General features: G+C 40.0%; 1 protein-coding gene across 6 annotated transcripts in view; it reads right to left on the bottom strand.

Moving 5' to 3' along the window:
- LOC137432213 (CDP-diacylglycerol--inositol 3-phosphatidyltransferase) overlaps positions 1–20,981 on the bottom strand; it is a 106,199-nt gene that overhangs the window by 9,893 nt on the left and 75,325 nt on the right. For all 6 annotated transcript variants that reach the window (XM_068123932.2, XM_068123933.2, XM_078782927.1 and 3 more), the window contains 2 exons: positions 19,451–19,532; positions 18,223–18,304 (listed from right to left, as the gene is read on the bottom strand). In XM_068123932.2, the coding sequence (XP_067980033.1) occupies positions 18,223–18,304; positions 19,451–19,532 (164 nt within the window). The remainder of the gene's footprint in view (positions 1–18,222; positions 18,305–19,450; positions 19,533–20,981) is intronic.

Below are 20,981 nucleotides of genomic sequence, written 5' to 3'. Positions count from 1 at the left end.
ACCGCAAAAGTTTTGGGTCATTTGACTGATCAGTTTGGCAGGGTGCTGCGAGGAAAACAGGAGGGAAGACTGCACTTTGAGTGGCAGTGGTTAGTGGGACTTTAAAGTTATGATATGAGGCTGTGGGACTCTCTGCGTTTCAAAATGTGCATTTCCTCATCAATCACTATATTTTGATCTCTTTTAAATCTTCATGTTATTAAAAGTTGCTTTTTATTAATTTCTAATGTTGTTGGTTTCATTTTCAATTTCTTACCAATTAATTTTAATCGAAGCACGTTGGGGCTGGCAGGATGACCTAGTGGAACGCACACTCACCTCAAAGCTGTCTAGTCAGGGTTTGAATCTAGACCCGGCTATAAACCGTCAGCCTGGTGTTTCATCAATGTGTTTGCCACATGGACTCGGATGGACGTTAAGCGTCCCATCTGTTGGTATTAGTTAAAAAAAACAAAGAAACACCTTTAGAGGCCATTTTTCCCCACAAAGCGGGGGTTGGCCTTTTTCGGGCACCGTGGTTGTTATTATTGTTTTGTTGGTCCCCTTTTTGAAGCAATGTTTTACGGCTGGATGCCCTTCCTGCCGCCAACCCTTTTTGTCGCCTTTCTACGACAAACAGGGAATTACCAGTGAACTGTTACTCAATTAGCCGACCTCGGAAGGATGACAGGCTGAGTCAACCCCCCTGGCGTTAATTCAGCGATCGACCGGGATTCGAACCCAGGATCCTAGGATCCGAAGCTGGCACCCTAGCCGCTAAGCCAACACCAGGCTGTTGGTATTAGTTGATGGACGTTAAAGACCCAAAGGTGTCCTTCAGGAAGAGTGGACGAGCTATCGCCAGTACCATGAATGAATGAATGATCGTTTTAAGGCCATTTTTCCCACTAGAGCGGGGGTTAGCCTTGCGGGCCCCATGACAATCATGGTTCCCTGTTTGAGGCAATGTTTTTATGGCCGGGTGCCCTTCCTGGCGCCAACCCTTAGTCGCCTCTTACGATGCGCAGGGATACGGTGTACCTATTCTAAATTGAGGCACACACCGTGATCATTCATCCTAGCAAGCTGGTACTCAATTTGCCGACCTCGGAAGGATGACAGGCTGAGTCAACCCCCCTGGTGTTAATTTAGCGATCGACCGGGATTCGAACCCAGGATCCTAGGATCCCAAGCCAGCACCCTAACCGCTAAACCAACACCATGAACAAATTACAAATTCCTGCCCTCACTACTGCTGGGAAGGCAATGACAAACCACTAAGCATGGCCTTTGCCAAGATTGACCCGACGGCAGCACCGACGCTCTGTAATAGAGTACGTTACATCAGAATCAGAAATGCACTTTGAGATGTTATTTAAAAGAAGAAAGAAGCACTCCATGAGAAATATATTGGGAGATTTGTGATCATTTTTACTTGCAAAATCGAATATTTTTCAAGTATATTGGTCGGTTCCATTTGTGGTTCTCTCTGTTTGTCTGTCTGTTTGTTTGTCACTGGCCTACAGGTCACAATTCTAAACCGATCGTCACGAAACTTCACCAAGCTGTATAAGTCGTCCCAATTGAGAAGCCTATTGATTTTGAGATCAAAGGTCAAAGGTCATCTGGAGGTCAAATTTCTAAAATCGCCCTTTTAAATCCGATTGACTTGAAAATTGAATAGCATTTGTACATCGTCACTAAATTGGGAAACATACTATTTTCAGGTCAAAAGGTCAAAGGTCAACTTAAGGTCAAATTTTAAAATTCAGCCTTCGGGTGACACCGTTACAATTTCGGTCTTCGAGGCCGGCCGATAGGCAAAGTGTGACCGGAAGGGACGAGGTTCTCCTGACCACGTGGCCCTTGACTTGGTTTGTCCGCACAATGTGGGCGCTTTCAGGATGAACTTTAGCCGGGGAGCGTTTGGGCACCCCGGTCTGATACTGCCGCCCACGCGCAGAACAACTTGTGAGTGCACGTGGGTCCCGGCGGTCCCACTGGCCTAGCGCTACCATGTTTAGACAGCGAACTCCGTCCCTGGGCACCGGCACCTACTCCCGGAAGTTTGAAAGATCAGCAGTGCCGGGCACGGTAGGACACCCGCGGAGCCCCGGCGGACCGGGGACGCGCGAGCCTACGCGTTAGCGTGCTATGGCGGAATCAACGGCTTCGGCCACGGCCGGGCCGATACTCGGCCCGGTCGCCCGGAAATGAACTGGTTCGACGCCCGCGCTAGAGAGGTCGCGGGCGACTGAGATGTATTAACAAATAATTAATTAATTTGAGACGTCCGATTTCTAGTGTTTGGAAATTTGGAAGAGCTTGACCCTAGCCTTTCCCTTGCGAGGGCAAGGAGGAACTTAACACTTGACACTTAAGCTTAGTTTGAAGTACACCCTGCCAGCGCTCCCGGTGGGACGGCAGGGCAACCAGAAGGGACGAGGTTCTCCTGACCACGTGGCCCTCGATCTGGGAAGCGAGAGGCGTTCCATTAGTGGACGCGCCCCTCACGCCCGACTTTTGGGCGGCCCCGGCAGGCCGTTTGTTTTGACGTTCCGTGACAGGCCCCGCACCCCCACCTCCGGGCCGACCAGGCGACCGGAATGAATCCCGGTGTCCCGATCCGAACCTTCAGAGCGGGCCGGCTGGGGAGTGCCAAGCACCCCGTACCTGCACTTTCCGTCCCTGCGGTCCCAAATACCGGAACCACCCGAATACCACTTTATTCGACAAAATGAGGTGCGGCCTACAGCCTTAGAAAACCAACCCTAAATAAGTCAATACCTCCAACGAGAGGGTGGTGGGAGGGTGATGGCAGGGTGATGGGAGGGTGATGGCAGGGTGATGGGGGAGGGTGATGGGGCAGGGTGATGGGAGGGTGATGGGAGGGTGATGGGAGGGTGATGGGGGAGGGTGATGGGGGAGGGTGATGGGAGGGTGATGGGAGGGTGCAATAATCCGGTGCAATAATCGAAAACAGATTCAAAATGGCCCCTCGCTACGATTTTCCACGATCACATTTTATTTTCACCACTTCAAATCGACTGAATTTCACCAAATAAGATACCACATTCGATGCACTGATGTCATTTTTATGGCAAAAGTGAAAACAGATTTTAATTTGGAAATAAAACGAAAGCGTGCACAATGGACCCATTCGTGCCGCGTGACGTGGTGACGTCATCGCGCTTTCATCTTAAAAGACATTTGATATAAGTTAATATTTTGATATAAGCCTTAGAAAACCAACCCTATAGAAGTCAATACCTCCAACGACACAGGTGCGCATTCGTGCCGCGTGACGTGGTGACGTCATCGCGCTTTCATCTTAAAAGACATTTGATATAAGTTAATATTCAATTTTCATCTAAAAAGCCGTCAATTCTCAAACGATTGACTTGAAAATTGAACAGCATTTGCATATCGAGTCACTAAATTGGGAAAGATACTATTTGTGAGGTCAAAAGGTCAAAGGTCAACTGAAGGTCACCCTTCCAAAATCATTTTTCATCTGAAAAATCGTCACTTTTCTTCCTATTGACCTGAGCTTTGATCAAGATTGTCAATTTTAATCTTGATGAAATGCACAATTTGCTGTATCAATGGAATTTTTTTTCTTGAGGAGGGGCGTTTGGGGGGGGGGGGGGCGGCGTATTTTGCAAGTATCGTGCTCCGCATGACGTCTTCTTGTTACTTGCAAAATCGAAGATTTTTCAAGTATATTGGTCGGTTGTGTTTGTGGTTCTGTCTGTCTGTTTGTCTGTCTGTTTGTTTGTGTTTGTCACCGGCCTACAGGTCACAATTTTCAACCAAACTTCACCAAATGGTAGAGTTGGTCAAAAGCCAGAAGCCTATTGTTTTTGGGGTCAATAGGTCAAAAGGTCAACATAGGCCAAAGGTCACCAGCTTTGCTAAATTTCTAAAATCCTCAATTTTCATCCGATTGACTTGAAATTTGAAGACCACTTGCATATCTGCTCACTGAATTCAACCACCAAGTATTTTTGAGGTCAGCATAGGCCAAATGGTCAACATAGGCCAAATTTCTAAAATCCTCAATTTTCATCCAATTGACTTGAAATTTGAAGAGGACTTGCACATCTGGTCACTGAATTCAACCACCAAGTATTCTTGAGGTCAACAAAGGCCAAAAGGTCAACATAGGCCAAATTTCTAAAATCCTCAATTTTCATCCAATTGACTTGAAATTTGAAGAGGACTTGCACATCTGGTCACTGAATTCAACCACCAAGTATTCTTGAGGTCAACATAGGCCAAAAGGTCAACATAGGCCAAATTTCTAAAATCCTCAATTTTCATCCAATTGACTTGAAATTTGAAGAGGACTTGCATATCTGGTCACTGAATTCAACCACAAATTATATTTTCGGTGAACATCAGCCAAAAGGTCAACATAGGCCAAAAGGTCAACATAGGCCAAATTTCTAAAATCCTCAATTTTCATCCAATTGACTTGAAATTTGAAGAGGACTTGCATATCTGATTACTGAATTCAACCACCAAATATTTTTAGGTCAACATAGGCCAAATTTCTAAAATCCTCAATTTTCATCCGATTGACTTGAAAATTGAACAGCATTTGCATATCTGCTCACTGAATTCACCCACCAAGTATTTTTGAGGTCAACATGGGCCACATTTCTAAAATCACCAATTTTCATTTGATTGACTTGAACTTCTTAGAGGATTTATATATATATGGTCACTGAATTCAACCACCATCTATTTTTGAGGTCAACATAGGCCAAAAGGTCAACATAGGCCAAATTTTTAATAACCTTAATTTTTCATCCGATTGACTTGAAAATTGAACAGCATTTGCACACCGAGTCACTAAATAGGGAAACTAACTAGTTTTGAGGTCAAAAGGTCAAAGGTCAACTCAAGGTCAACCTTCCAAAATCGTCATTTTTCATCTGAAAAATCATCAATTTTCATCCTGTTGACCCGAGTTTTGATCAAGATTGTAAATTTTAATCTTCATGAAATGGACAATTCGCTGTATCAATGGAAAACTTTGGGGGGGGGGGGGATTTTTCAAGTATCGTGCTACGCATGACGTCTTCTTGTTACTTGCAAAATCGAAGATTTTTCAAGTATATTGGTCGGTTGTGTTTGTGGTTCTGTCTGTCTGTCTGTTTGTTTGTTTGTTTGTTTGTCTGTTTGTTTGTCACCGGCCTACAGGTCACATTTTTCAACCGATCTTCACAAAACTTCACCAAATGGTAGGCTTCTTGCTTTTGACCAACTCTATTGTTTTTGGGGTAAATAGGTCAAAAGGTCAACATAGGCCAAAGGTCACCAACTTTGCTAAATTTCTAAAATCCTCAATTTTCATCCGATTGACTTGAAATTTGAAGAGGACTTGCATATCTGGTCACTAAATTCAACCACCAAGTATTTTTGAGGTCAACATAGGCCAAAAGGTCAACATAGGCCAAATTTCTAAAATCCTCAATTTTCATCCAATTGGCTTGAAATTTGAAGAGGACTTGCATATCTGGTCACTGAATTCAACCACCAAGTATTTTTGAGGTCAACATAGGCCAAAAAATTTTAATCCTCAATTTTCATCCAATTGATTTGAAAATTGAAGAGGACTTGCATAATTGGTCACTGAATTCAACCACCAAGTATTTTTGAGGTCAACATAGGCCAAAAGGTCAACATAGGCCAAAAGGTCAACATAGGCCAAATTTCTAAAATCCTAAATTTTCATCTAATTGATGTGAAATTTGAAGAGGACTTGCATATCTGGTTACTGAATTCAACCACCAAGTATTTTTGAGGTCACCATAGGCCAAAAGGTCAACATAGGCCATCACCATCATGTATCATTGGAAAACTTTTGGAGGAGGGCAGATTTTGCAAGTATCGTGCTATGCATGACGTCTTCTTGTTACTTGCAAAATCAAAGATTTTTCAAGTATATTGGTCGGTTGTGTTTGTGGTTCTGTCTGTCTGTTTGTTTGTTACTTGCAAAATCGAAGATTTTTCAAGTATATTGGTCGGTTGTGTTTGTGATTCTGTCTGTCTGTCTGTTTGTTTGTCACCGGCCTACAGGTCACAATTTTCAACTGATCTTCACCAAACTTCACCAAGTTGTAGAGTTCGTCAAAAGCAAGAAGACTATTGTTTTGGGGTCAATAGGTCAAAAGGTCAACATAGGCCAAAGGTCACCAAATTTGCTAAACTTCTAAAATCCTCAATTTTCATCCGATTGACTTGAAATTTGAAGACCACTTGCATATCTGGTCACTGAATTCAACCACCAATTATCTTTTAGGTGAACATAGGCCAAAAGGTCAACATAGGCCAAAAGGTCAACATAGGTCAAATTTCTAAAATCCTCAATTTTCATCCAATTGACTTGAAATTTGAGGAGGACTTGCATATCTGGTCACTGAATTCAACCACCAATTATATTTGAGGTCAACATAGGCCAAAAGGTCCACATAGGCCAAATTTCTGAAATCCTCAATTTTCATCCAATTGACTTGAAATTTGAAGAGGACTTGCATATCTGGTCACTGAATTCAACCCCGTATTATATTTTAGGTAAACACAGGCCAAAAGGTCAACATAGGCCAAATTTCTAAAATCACCAATTTTCATTTTATTGACTTGAACTTCTAAGAGGATTTATATACATGGTCACTGAATTCAACCACCATCTATTTTTGAGGTTTTGATTTTTGGCCTTTTGGCCTATGTTGGCCTTTTGGCCACTCAATGTGCAAATGCTGTTCAATTTTCAAGTCAATCGGATGAAAATTGAGGATATTAAAAATTTGGCCTATGTTGGCCTTTTGGCCAAAAATAGGTAGTTTCCCTATTTAGTGACTCAATGTGCAAATGCTGTTCAATTTTCAAGTCAATCGGATGAAAATTGAGGATATTAAAAATTTGGCCTATGTTGACCTTTTTGGCCAAAATTTTAATATCCTCAATTTTCATCCGATTGACTTGAAAATTGAACAGCATTTGCACATTGAGTCACTAAATAGGGAAACTACCTATTTTTGGCCAAAAGGCCAACATAGGCCAAATTTTTAATATACTCAATTTTCATCCGATTGACTTGAAAATTGAACAGGATTTGCACATTGAGTCACTAAATAGGGAAACTACCTATTTTTGAGGTCAAAAGGTCAAAGGTCAACTCAAAGTCAACCTTCCAAAATCATCATTTTTCATCTGAAAAATCTTCACTTTTCATCCTGTTGACCCGATCTTTGATCAAGATTGTAAATTTTAATCTTCATGAAATGGACAATTTGCTGCATCATTGGAAAACTTTTGGGGGGGGGGGGGGGGGCGGATTTTGCAAGTATCGTGCTACGCATGACGTCTTCTTGTTTGTCTGTTTGTTTGTCACCGGCCTACAGGTCACAATTTTCAACCGATCTTCACCAAACCACCAAATGGTAGAGTTGGTCAAATACCAGAAGCCTATTGCTTTTGGGGTCAATAGGTCAAAAGGTCAACATAGGCCAAAGGTCACCAACTTTGCTAAATTTCTAAAATCCTCAATTTTCATCCGATTGCCTTGAAATTTGAAGACCACTTGCATATCTGGTCACTGAATTCAACCACCAAGCATTTTTGAGGTCAACATCGGCCAAATGGTCAACATAGGCCAAATTTCTAAAATCCTCAATTTTCAGCCAATTGACTTGAAATTTGGAGGACTTGCATATCTGGTCACTGAATTCAACCACCAAGTATTCTTGAGGTCAACATAGGCCAAATGGTCAACATAGGCCAAATTTCTAAAATCCTCAATTTTCATCCAATTGACTTGAAATTTGAAAAGGACTTGCATATCTCGTCACTGAATTCAACCACAAATTATATTTTAGGTGAACATAGGCCAAAAGGTCAACATAGGCCAAATTTCCAAAATCCTCAATTTTCATCCAATTGACTTGAAATTTGAAGAGGACTTGCATATCTGGTCACTGAATTCAACCACCAAGTATCTTTGAGGTCAACATGGGCCAAAAGGTCAACATAGGCCAAATTTCTAAAATCCTCAATTTTCATCTGATTGCCTTGAAATTTGAAGACCACTTGCATATCTGGTCACTGAATTCAACCACCAAGCATTTTTGAGGTCAACATAGGCCAAAAGGTCAACATAGGCCAAAAGGTCAACATAGGCCAAGAGGTCAACAGGCCAAAAGGTCAACAGGCCAAAAGGTCAACATAGGCCAAAAGGTCAACATAGGCCAAAAGGTCAACATAGGCCAAAAGGTCAACATAGGCCAAATTTCGAAAATCCTCAATTTTCATCCAATTGACTTGAAATTTGAAGAGGACTTGCATATCTGGTCACTGAATTCAACCACCAAGCATTTTTGAGGTCAACATCGGAAGGTCAACATAGGCCAAAAGGTCAACATAGGCCAAGAGGTCAACAGGCCAAAAGGTCAACAGGCCAAAAGGTCAACATAGGCCAAAAGGTCAACATAGGCCAAAAGGTCAACATAGGCCAAAAGGTCAACATAGGCCAAATTTCGAAAATCCTAAATTTTCATCTAATTGATGTGAAATTTGAAGAGGACTTGCATATCTGGTTACTGAATTCAACCACCAAGTATTTTTGAGGTCACCATAGGCCAAAAGGTCAACATAGGCCATCATGTATCATTGGAAAACTTTTGGGGGAGGGTGGATTTTGCAAGTATCGTGGTACGCATGACGTTTTCTTGTTTGTTTGTTTGTCACCGGCCTACAGGTCACAACTTCCAACCGATCTTCACGAAACTTCACCAAATGGTAGAGTTGGTCAAAAGCAAGAAGGCTATTGTTTTTGGGGTCAAAAGGTTAAAAGGTCAACATAGGCCAAAGGTCACCAACTTTGCTGAATTTCTGAAATCCTAAATTTTCATCCCATTGACTTGAAATTTGAAGAGGACTTGCATATCTGGTCACTGAATTCAACCACCAAGTATATTTGAGGTCAACATAGGCCAAAAGGTCAACACAGGCCACATTTCTAAAATCCTCAATTTTCATCCAATTTACTTGAAATTTGAAGAGGACTTGCATATCTGGTCACTGAATTCAACCACCATGTATATTTGAGGTCAACATAGGCCAAAAATTCTAAAATCCTCAATTTTCATCGGATTGACTTGAAATTTGAAGAGGACTTGCATATCTGGTCACTGAATTCAACCACCAAGTATTTTTGAGGTCAACATCGGCCAAAAATTCAGCATAGGCCAAATTTCTAAAATCCTCAATTTTCATCCAATTGACTTGAAATTTGAAGAGGACTTGCATATCTGGTCACTGAATTCAACCACCAAGTATTTTTGAGGTCAACAATGGACAAAAGGTCAAGATAGGCCAAAAGGTCAACATAGGCCAAATTTCTAAAATCCTCAATTTCCATCCATTTGACTTGAAATTTGAAGAGGACTTGCATATCTGGTCAATGAATTGAACCACCAAGTATTTTTGAGGTCAACAATGGACAAAAGGTCAAGATAGGCCACGTTTCTAAAATCCTCAATTTTCATCCAATTGACTTGAAATTTGAAGAGGACTTGCATATCTGGTCAATGAATTCAACCACCAAGTATATTTGAGGTCAATATAGGCCAAAAGGTCAACATAGGCCACATTTCTAAAATCCTCAATTTTCATCCAATTGACTTGAAATTTGAAGAGGACTTGCATATCTGATTACTGAATTCAACCACCAAATATTTTTAGGTCAACATAGGCCAAATTTCTAAAATCCTCAATTTTCATCCGATTGCATTGAAAATTGAACAGCATTTGCATATCTGCTCACTGAATTCACCCACCAAGTATTTTTGAGGTCAACATGGGCCACATTTCTAAAATCACCAATTTTCATTTGATTGACTTGAACTTCTTAGAGGATTTATATATATATGGTCACTGAATTCAACCACCATCTATTTTTGAGGTCAACATAGGCCAAAAGGTCAACATAGGCCAAATTTTTAATAACCTTAATTTTTCATCCGATTGACTTGAAAATTGAACAGCATTTGCACACCGAGTCACTAAATAGGGAAACTAACTAGTTTTGAGGCCAAAAGGTCAAAGGTCAACTCAAGGTCAACCTTCCAAAATCGTCATTTTTCATCTGAAAAATCGTCAATTTTCATCCTGTTGACCCGAGTTTTGATCAAGATTGTAAATTTTAATCTTCATGAAATGGACAATTCGCTGTATCAATGGAAAACTTTGGGGGGGGGGGGATTTTTCAAGTATCGTGCTACGCATGACGTCTTCTTGTTACTTGCAAAATCGAAGATTTTTCAAGTATATTGGTCGGTTGTGTTTGTGGTTCTGTCTGTCTGTCTGTTTGTTTGTTTGTCTGTTTGTCTGTTTGTTTGTCACCGGCCTACAGGTCACATTTTTCAACCGATCTTCACAAAACTTCAACAAATGGTAGGCTTCTTGCTTTTGACCAACTCTATTGTTTTTGGGGTAAATAGGTCAAAAGGTCAACATAGGCCAAAGGTCACCAACTTTGCTAAATTTCTAAAATCCTCAATTTTCATCCGATTGACTTGAAATTTGAAGAGGACTTGCATATCTGGTCACTAAATTCAACCACCAAGTATTTTTGAGGTCAACATAGGCCAAAAGGTCAACATAGGCCAAATTTCTAAAATCCTCAATTTTCATCCAATTGGCTTGAAATTTGAAGAGGACTTGCATATCTGGTCACTGAATTCAACCACCAAGTATTTTTGAGGTCAACATAGGCCAAAAGGTCCACATAGGCCAAAAAATTTTAATCCTCAATTTTCATCCAATTGATTTGAAAATTGAAGAGGACTTGCATAATTGGTCACTGAATTCAACCACCAAGTATTTTTGAGGTCAACATAGGCCAAAAGGTCAACATAGGCCAAAAGGTCAACATAGGCCAAATTTCTAAAATCCTAAATTTTCATCTAATTGATGTGAAATTTGAAGAGGACTTGCATATCTGGTTACTGAATTCAACCACCAAGTATTTTTGAGGTCACCATAGGCCAAAAGGTCAACATAGGCCATCACCATCATGTATCATTGGAAAACTTTTGGAGGAGGGCAGATTTTGCAAGTATCGTGCTATGCATGACGTCTTCTTGTTACTTGCAAAATCAAAGATTTTTCAAGTATATTGGTCGGTTGTGTTTGTGGTTCTGTCTGTCTGTTTGTTTGTTACTTGCAAAATCGAAGATTTTTCAAGTATATTGGTCGGTTGTGTTTGTGATTCTGTCTGTCTGTCTGTTTGTTTGTCACCGGCCTACAGGTCACAATTTTCAACTGATCTTCACCAAACTTCACCAAGTTGTAGAGTTCGTCAAAAGCAAGAAGACTATTGTTTTGGGGTCAATAGGTCAAAAGGTCAACATAGGCCAAAGGTCACCAAATTTGCTAAACTTCTAAAATCCTCAATTTTCATCCGATTGACTTGAAATTTGAAGACCACTTGCATATCTGGTCACTGAATTCAACCACCAATTATCTTTTAGGTGAACATAGGCCAAAAGGTCAACATAGGCCAAAAGGTCAACATAGGTCAAATTTCTAAAATCCTCAATTTTCATCCAATTGACTTGAAATTTGAGGAGGACTTGCATATCTGGTCACTGAATTCAACCACCAATTATATTTGAGGTCAACATAGGCCAAAAGGTCCACATAGGCCAAATTTCTGAAATCCTCAATTTTCATCCAATTGACTTGAAATTTGAAGAGGACTTGCATATCTGGTCACTGAATTCAACCCCGTATTATATTTTAGGTAAACACAGGCCAAAAGGTCAACATAGGCCAAATTTCTAAAATCACCAATTTTCATTTTATTGACTTGAACTTCTAAGAGGATTTATATACATGGTCACTGAATTCAACCACCATCTATTTTTGAGGTTTTGATTTTTGGCCTTTTGGCCTATGTTGGCCTTTTGGCCACTCAATGTGCAAATGCTGTTCAATTTTCAAGTCAATCGGATGAAAATTGAGGATATTAAAAATTTGGCCTATGTTGGCCTTTTGGCCAAAAATAGGTAGTTTCCCTATTTAGTGACTCAATGTGCAAATGCTGTTCAATTTTCAAGTCAATCGGATGAAAATTGAGGATATTAAAAATTTGGCCTATGTTGACCTTTTTGGCCAAAATTTTAATATCCTCAATTTTCATCCGATTGACTTGAAAATTGAACAGCATTTGCACATTGAGTCACTAAATAGGGAAACTACCTATTTTTGGCCAAAAGGCCAACATAGGCCAAATTTTTAATATACTCAATTTTCATCCGATTGACTTGAAAATTGAACAGGATTTGCACATTGAGTCACTAAATAGGGAAACTACCTATTTTTGAGGTCAAAAGGTCAAAGGTCAACTCAAAGTCAACCTTCCAAAATCATCATTTTTCATCTGAAAAATCTTCACTTTTCATCCTGTTGACCCGATCTTTGATCAAGATTGTAAATTTTAATCTTCATGAAATGGACAATTTGCTGCATCATTGGAAAACTTTTGGGGGGGGGGGGGGGGGGCGGATTTTGCAAGTATCGTGCTACGCATGACGTCTTCTTGTTTGTCTGTTTGTTTGTCACCGGCCTACAGGTCACAATTTTCAACCGATCTTCACCAAACCACCAAATGGTAGAGTTGGTCAAATACCAGAAGCCTATTGTTTTTGGGGTCAATAGGTCAAAAGGTCAACATAGGCCAAAGGTCACCAACTTTGCTAAATTTCTAAAATCCTCAATTTTCATCCGATTGCCTTGAAATTTGAAGACCACTTGCATATCTGGTCACTGAATTCAACCACCAAGCATTTTTGAGGTCAACATCGGCCAAATGGTCAACATAGGCCAAATTTCTAAAATCCTCAATTTTCATCCAATTGACTTGAAATTTGAAAAGGACTTGCATATCTCGTCACTGAATTCAACCACAAATTATATTTTAGGTGAACATAGGCCAAAAGGTCAACATAGGCCAAATTTCCAAAATCCTCAATTTTCATCCAATTGACTTGAAATTTGAAGAGGACTTGCATATCTGGTCACTGAATTCAACCACCAAGTATCTTTGAGGTCAACATGGGCCAAAAGGTCAACATAGGCCAAATTTCTAAAATCCTCAATTTTCATCCGATTGCCTTGAAATTTGAAGACCACTTGCATATCTGGTCACTGAATTCAACCACCAAGCATTTTTGAGGTCAACATAGGCCAAAAGGTCAACATAGGCCAAAAGGTCAACATAGGCCAAGAGGTCAACAGGCCAAAAGGTCAACAGGCCAAAAGGTCAACATAGGCCAAAAGGTCAACATAGGCCAAAAGGTCAACATAGGCCAAAAGGTCAACATAGGCCAAATTTCGAAAATCCTCAATTTTCATCCAATTGACTTGAAATTTGAAGAGGACTTGCATATCTGGTCACTGAATTCAACCACCAAGTATATTTGAGGTCAACATCGGAAGGTCAACATAGGCCACATTTCTAAAATCCTAAATTTTCATCTAATTGATGTGAAATTTGAAGAGGACTTGCATATCTGGTTACTGAATTCAACCACCAAGTATTTTTGAGGTCACCATAGGCCAAAAGGTCAACATAGGCCATCATGTATCATTGGAAAACTTTTGGGGGAGGGTGGATTTTGCAAGTATCGTGGTACGCATGACGTTTTCTTGTTTGTTTGTTTGTCACCGGCCTACAGGTCACAACTTCCAACCGATCTTCACGAAACTTCACCAAATGGTAGAGTTGGTCAAAAGCAAGAAGGCTATTGTTTTTGGGGTCAAAAGGTTAAAAGGTCAACATAGGCCAAAGGTCACCAACTTTGCTGAATTTCTGAAATCCTAAATTTTCATCCCATTGACTTGAAATTTGAAGAGGACTTGCATATCTGGTCACTGAATTCAACCACCAAGTATATTTGAGGTCAACATAGGCCAAAAGGTCAACACAGGCCACATTTCTAAAATCCTCAATTTTCATCCAATTTACTTGAAATTTGAAGAGGACTTGCATATCTGGTCACTGAATTCAACCACCATGTATATTTGAGGTCAACATAGGCCAAAAATTCTAAAATCCTCAATTTTCATCGGATTGACTTGAAATTTGAAGAGGACTTGCATATCTGGTCACTGAATTCAACCACCAAGTATTTTTGAGGTCAACATCGGCCAAAAATTCAGCATAGGCCAAATTTCTAAAATCCTCAATTTTCATCCAATTGACTTGAAATTTGAAGAGGACTTGCATATCTGGTCACTGAATTCAACCACCAAGTATTTTTGAGGTCAACAATGGACAAAAGGTCAAGATAGGCCAAAAGGTCAACATAGGCCAAATTTCTAAAATCCTCAATTTCCATCCATTTGACTTGAAATTTGAAGAGGACTTGCATATCTGGTCAATGAATTGAACCACCAAGTATTTTTGAGGTCAACAATGGACAAAAGGTCAAGATAGGCCACGTTTCTAAAATCCTCAATTTTCATCCAATTGACTTGAAATTTGAAGAGGACTTGCATATCTGGTCAATGAATTCAACCACCAAGTATATTTGAGGTCAATATAGGCCAAAAGGTCAACATAGGCCACATTTCTAAAATCCTCAATTTTCATCCAATTGACTTGAAATTTGAAGAGGACTTGCATATCTGGTCACTGAATTCAACCACCAAGCATTTTTGAGGTCAACATAGGCCAAATTTCTAAAATCCTCGATTTTCATCCGATTGACTGGAAATTTCAAGAGCATTTGCATATCTGGTCACTGAATTCAACCACAAATTATATTTTCGGTAAACATAGGCCAAAAGGTCAACATAGGCCGAATTTCTAAAATCACCAATTTATATTTGATTGACTTGAAATTCTAAGAGGATTTACATATATGGTCACTGAAGTCAACCACCAACTATTTTTGAAGTCAACATAGGCAAAGTTTTTTTTAAATCCTCAATTTTCATCCGATTGACTTGAAAACTAAACAGCATTTGCATATTGTCACTAAATATGGAATCTAACTATTTTTGAGGTCAAAAGGTCAAAGGACAACTCAAGGTCAACCTTCCAAAATCGTCATTTTTCATCTGAAAAATCGTCACTTTTCATCCTATTGACCTGAGCTTTGCTCAAGATTGTCAATTTTAATGTTGATGAAATGGACAATTTGCTGTATCAATGGAATTTTTTTTCTTGGGATGGGGGGGGGGGGGGGGAAAGCGGATTTTGCAAGTATCGTGCTCTGCATGACGTATTCTTGTTACTTGCAAAATCGAAGATTTTTCAAGTATATTGGTCGGTTCCGTTTGTGGTTCTGTCTGTTTGTTTATCTGTCTGTCTGTCTGTCACCGGCCTACAGGTCACAATTCTAAACCGATCGTCACGAAACTTCACCAAGTTGTATAAGTCGTCCCAATTGAGAAGCCTATTGATTTTGAGGTCAAAGGTCATCTGGAGGTCAAATTTCTAAAAGCACCATTTTACATCTGATTGGCTTGAAAATTGAATAGCATTTGTATATCAAGTCACGAAATTGGGAAATGAACTGTTTGAGGTCAAAAGGTCAACTTAAGGTCAAATTTTAAACATCAATTTTAATCTGAAAAGCTGTCATTTCTCAACCGATTGACTTGAAAATTGAACAGCATTTGCATATCGAGTCAAGAAATTGGGAAACGTACTATTTTTAGGTCAAAAGGTCAAAGTTCAACTCAAGGTCACACTTCCAAAATCATCACTTTTTATCTAAAAAAAAACCGTCAATTTTCATCCGATTAACTTGGAAATTGAACAGCATTTGCACATTGTCACTAAATAGGGAAACTACTTATTTTGAGGTCAAAAGGTCAAAGGTCAACTCGAGGTCAACCTTCCAAAATCATTTTTCATCTGAAAAATCGTCACTTTTCTTCCTGTTGACCCGAGCTTAAATCAAAATTGTCAATTTTAATCTTGATGAAATGGACAATTTGCTGTATCAATGGAATTTTTTTTCTTGGGGGTGGGAGCGGATTTTGCAAGTATCGTGCTCCGCATGACGTCTTCTTGTTTGTTTGTTTGTCACCGGCCTACAGGTCACAATTTTCAACCGATCTTCACGAAACTTCACCAAATGCTAGAGTTGGTCAAAAGCAAGACGACTATTGTTTTTTTGAGTCAAAAGGTTAAAAGGGCAACATAGGCCAAAGGTCACCAACTTTGCTAAATTTCTGAAATCCTCAATTTTCATCCGATTGACTTGAAATAATTTGAAGAAGACTTGCATATCTGGTCAATTAATTCAACCACCAAGTATTTTTGTGGTCAACATAGGCCAAAAGGTCAACATAGGCCACATTTCTAAAATCCTCAATTTTCATCCAATTGAATTGAAATTTGAAGAGGACTTGCATATCTGGTCACTGAATTGAACCACCATGTATTTTTGAGGTGAACAATGGACAAAAGGTCAACATAGGCCAAAAGGTCAACACAGGCCAAATTTCAAAAATCCTTAATTTTCATCCATTTGACTTGAAATTTTAAGAGGACTTGCATATCTGGTCAATGAATTCAACCACCAAATATATTTGAGGTCAATATACACCAAAAGGTCAACATAGGCCATGTTTCTAAAATCCTCAATTTTCATCCAATTGACTTGAAATTTGAAGAGGACTTGCATATCTGGTCACTGAATTTTAACCACCAAGTATATTTGAGGTCAAAATAGGCCTAAAGGTCAACATAAGCCACATTTCTAAAATCCTCAATTTTCTTCCAATTGGCTTGAAATTTGAAAAGGACTTGCATATCTGGTCACTGAATTCAACCACCAGATATTTTTGAGGTCAACATAGGCCAAAAGGTCAACACAGGCCAAATTTCTAAAATCCTCAAATTTTCATCCGATTGAATTGCAAATTGAACAGCATTTGCACATTGAGTCACTAAATAGGGAAACTAACTATTTGAGGTCAAAAGGTCAAAGGTCAACTCAAGGTCAACCTTCCAAAATAATCACTTTTCATCCTGTTGACCCAAGCTTTGATCAAGACCGTAAATTTTAAACTTCATGAAATGGACAATTTGCTGTGTCAATGGAATTTTTTTTCCTGGGGGCGGAGCGGATTATGCAAGTATCGTGCTTCGCATGATGTCTTCTTGTTTATTTATTTAATACGTATATAATCACAAGGGGTTTGGTGGTGCTAATTTGACTACAACTGCTACTAATACTTCTACTACTACTATTATAATGGCACCTACAATTATGAGGGTAAGTCATTAAAGGGAATTTTACATTGGTGTACATCTTACTATAATTCACCAAATGTCCGTCCGTCTGTCTGTCTGTTCGAAGGTACCGCAAAAACGGCTGAACCGATCGCAACGATATTTTGGGTGGGTAATCCTCGGACCCCATGGAGTAAAATAGGCTATATTGTTTTTCCAATTTTTCAATTTTCCAGTTTTTCCAAACACGATGGAATAATATTCACCGATATGAACAGTGATGTGGCTTTTGTTGAAATTCTACATACCAGGAGAGAGTAGATAGACTCCTGACGAACTCTTCCAATATAAACGTGCGGCTCCGAAGTAACACGGCAGCGTGTGCAAAGCGACTGAGAAAATAGGTGTTGCGGCCGCTTCCGTGTTACAAATTCGGCGCGCACTCTTCACACATAAACGTGCGACTGAGAAAGACGTGTAGCGGCCGCTTCCGTTTTGCAGAATTCAATCTTTTTTCAAAACTAGCGCCATGTACCGTTTAGATTTTGATGATTTGCGTGTGATATGATTCAACGGATGTTTATATGAATCGTTTAAAATAAAATAAAAGCCTTCAATTTCTGATATTTTGCCTTTTCATTTGGGCCTCCAAATTGAAGCCCCGCCCATAGGGCGGGTTCCGTTGCTATTGTATCTAATACAATGGTATTGCATGCGATATTGCAGGGAAAATGTGGTGTCATCTGTTGACCACCTACTACTACCCGGCTTGCCTGCATGGGGTGGTGCTAGTTAGTAATGATGCTGCAACTATGGCTACCTGACTACAAGAGTTCACCATCATGGAGCAGTAAGGAATCCTCAGAGTTTTCTTTAGGGAAACTATCAAACCATGTGACATTCTTGTGAGTGCGACTACAACATGGCATGAACTGTATGTCGTGCAAATGTTTGTACGAAAGGTTTCAAAAAGGACATACCAGAAGGCCCAGAATAGTGATAGCAGAGCAATAGGCAGCAATAGAACAGCTCATTGCCGGTACATATAAGAGACATCACGGACTGCAATGAAGGAGAAAATAGCGCAATCAAATACCACAATTTGAAATGTGTTGCATAACTCTGCTTTCCTTTAGGTATCGATATGTGTACGTAATGCACTATAAGATAAATACACACCACCAACAACAACAACAAACATTTTAAAGGCCATTTTCCCTGCTGGAGCAGGGGTTAGCCTTGTGGGCCCCATGATAATCATCTCCATTTTGCCCTATTTTATGCATCTCCCCTTGTTAACCCCCTTGCCCGCATTTCTTCTTCCACCATCTTTAGCCAAGTCTTTCTCGGTATTCCCCGTCCTCTACTTCTTTCCAAATTAATTTCCATCATTCTTCTCAACCAGTCACTTTCATCCTTCCTCAACACATGACCAAACCATCTCAACCTGTTCCTCTTCACAGCATCCATCACAGGCTCTATTCCCATCATCTTTTGCAATTCATCATTTGTCTTCCTCTCTCTCTCAACGATACTCCGCACATCCACCGAACCATTCGCATTTCCACCCTTTCCAGCCTTCGTTGCTGCTCTACGTTCATTACCCATGTCTCGCTCCCATAAATCATAACACTTGTCACACATGCAGCATACACCTTTCCCTTCAGCTTCAACGACACTCCCCTCCTCGTCAGCACGCCACTCAGTTCCCGAAACTTCTTCCATGCACATCTCACTCCAGCAACCATTGCCGAGTCTGAACCATGCACATCTCATTCTAGCAACCGTTGCCGAGTCTGATCCACCTTCCTTATTCAACATGTCTCCTAGGTAGCAAAATGTTTTCACACCTTCCATCCAACAACATTTCTTCCATCTGCAGCTCCCTCTGTGCACACTTTACACTTGAATGTAGCTGCCACACTGGTTAATGACCCTCTCAGAGCACTACATATTTGATGAACCCACTCAGCGCACATTGTACATCGAATGGAGTTCACTCCAACACCCTTCCTGCACACAGCACACGGCCACTTCCCAGTTCTTTCCACCTCACCACATGCTTTACCACTTGCCATCACCTTCGTTTTTCCGATATTCACCTTCAGACCTTTTGTCTCCATACATTCCTATATATATATATATATATATATATGTATATATATATACAGTCTATATACACAAAAATGTTTCTGGAGGAAATCTCACATGTGAATTGTAATACATCCTGATCAACCAGTTGCACGAGCCACCTACAATCTTGTGGTTTTCATTGGATTTCAGCACTGAGCTGTTGGAGGAAGAAAAGTAGAAAAAAGGAGGAGGGGTGAACATGATGGCACACAAATAGCTCATATCTATCAATGGAGCAGGTGTGTGTGTATGTGTGTGTGTGTTTGTTTATGTGTGTGTGTGTTTGTTTATGTGTGTGTGTGTGTGTGTGTGTGTGTGTGTGTGTGTGTGTGTGTGTGTGTGTGTGTGTGTGTGTGTGTGTGTGTGTGTGTTTTTGTGTGTTATCTCCATAGGCGGCTTTCAGAAGCGGAACTGAGCCCTCCAAATAACCTGGCGGAGGATATCTCATAAAGCTTTGGACATATTCAGACGAAACTTGGTGGACAGGTTAGGTGTATGAAAAGGAAGAAGTGATTCCGTTTTGAAGATCCGAATCTGGATACCAGAATTTTTTTTTATTTCTACAGTGATTCTTCAACATTGAGAGATGGGGCCAAAACGATACATAGCATTATATATCAAAAAGTTGTGGATGTGTTATGTTGGTGACAGGAACAAGCCAATTCGACTTTTGTTCAGGCCTATCAGTGGAATACAAAACGTGACCTGTTCGGCCTGGCGGAGGTATGCACTCTACTGAACGCTGTTCTAGTATTAATAATATGATGGAACCATCTCAAAATTATGATAGAGTACATGTGGTGATCAGTAAAAAATTTAAATAAAAAAAAAAGGAAAAAAAAAAAAGGTGCATTTCCAAGAATGCCGCAACACAATGACCACCAAAGGTGGGCCGAAAAGGGTACTCTCGCCCTCCGACCCGCTGGAGTGTCAGCTAGTTTAAATAACACACAATTTAACTTCACCAACTGACTGGTCAGTATTTCTTTAATGTCCCTGTATAACACTTCCCTGATTAATACCGGACCTGTGGTGAAGCCATTAAAACAGTTTCTCTTCTGAACAGACCAATTATTGGCACAGGCCTAAAAATTGATCCTCCCCAACACACCTGCAGGGCTACAACAACACAGTACATTTGCCAACAAGGCTCATGGCATATATTACACTGCCTTCAGAAAGTATTCACACCCCTAGACTTTTTCACATTTTATGTTACAGCCTGAATTAAAAATGGATTAAGTCGAGATTTTTTTTATCACTGATCTACACATATCACAATGTCAAAGTGGAATTTCTTTTTAGAATTTTTTTCAAAATAATTTGAAAAAAAAAAAAGCTGAAATGTTTTGAGTCAACAGGTATTCAACCCCTTTGCTATGACACTCCAAATGGAGCTCAGGTGCATTCAATTTCCTTTAATCATCCTCGAGATATCTCTACAATTTGAATGGAGAGCACATGTGTCCAATTCAATTGATTGGACATGATTTAGAAAGAAACACACCTGTCTATACAAGGTCCCCCAGTAGACAGTGCATGTCCAAGCAGAAACTCTACCATGAAGTCCAAGGAACTGTCCGTATAACTCAGAGATAGAATTGTG

Source organism: Myxine glutinosa, chromosome 8, assembly GCF_964187855.1.
Source record: "Myxine glutinosa chromosome 8, kmMyxGlut1.1, whole genome shotgun sequence".
NCBI lineage: Eukaryota > Metazoa > Chordata > Myxini > Myxiniformes > Myxinidae > Myxine > Myxine glutinosa.
Note: the sequence above shows the minus strand (reverse complement) of the source record. Positions and strands in the feature narration are given on the sequence as shown.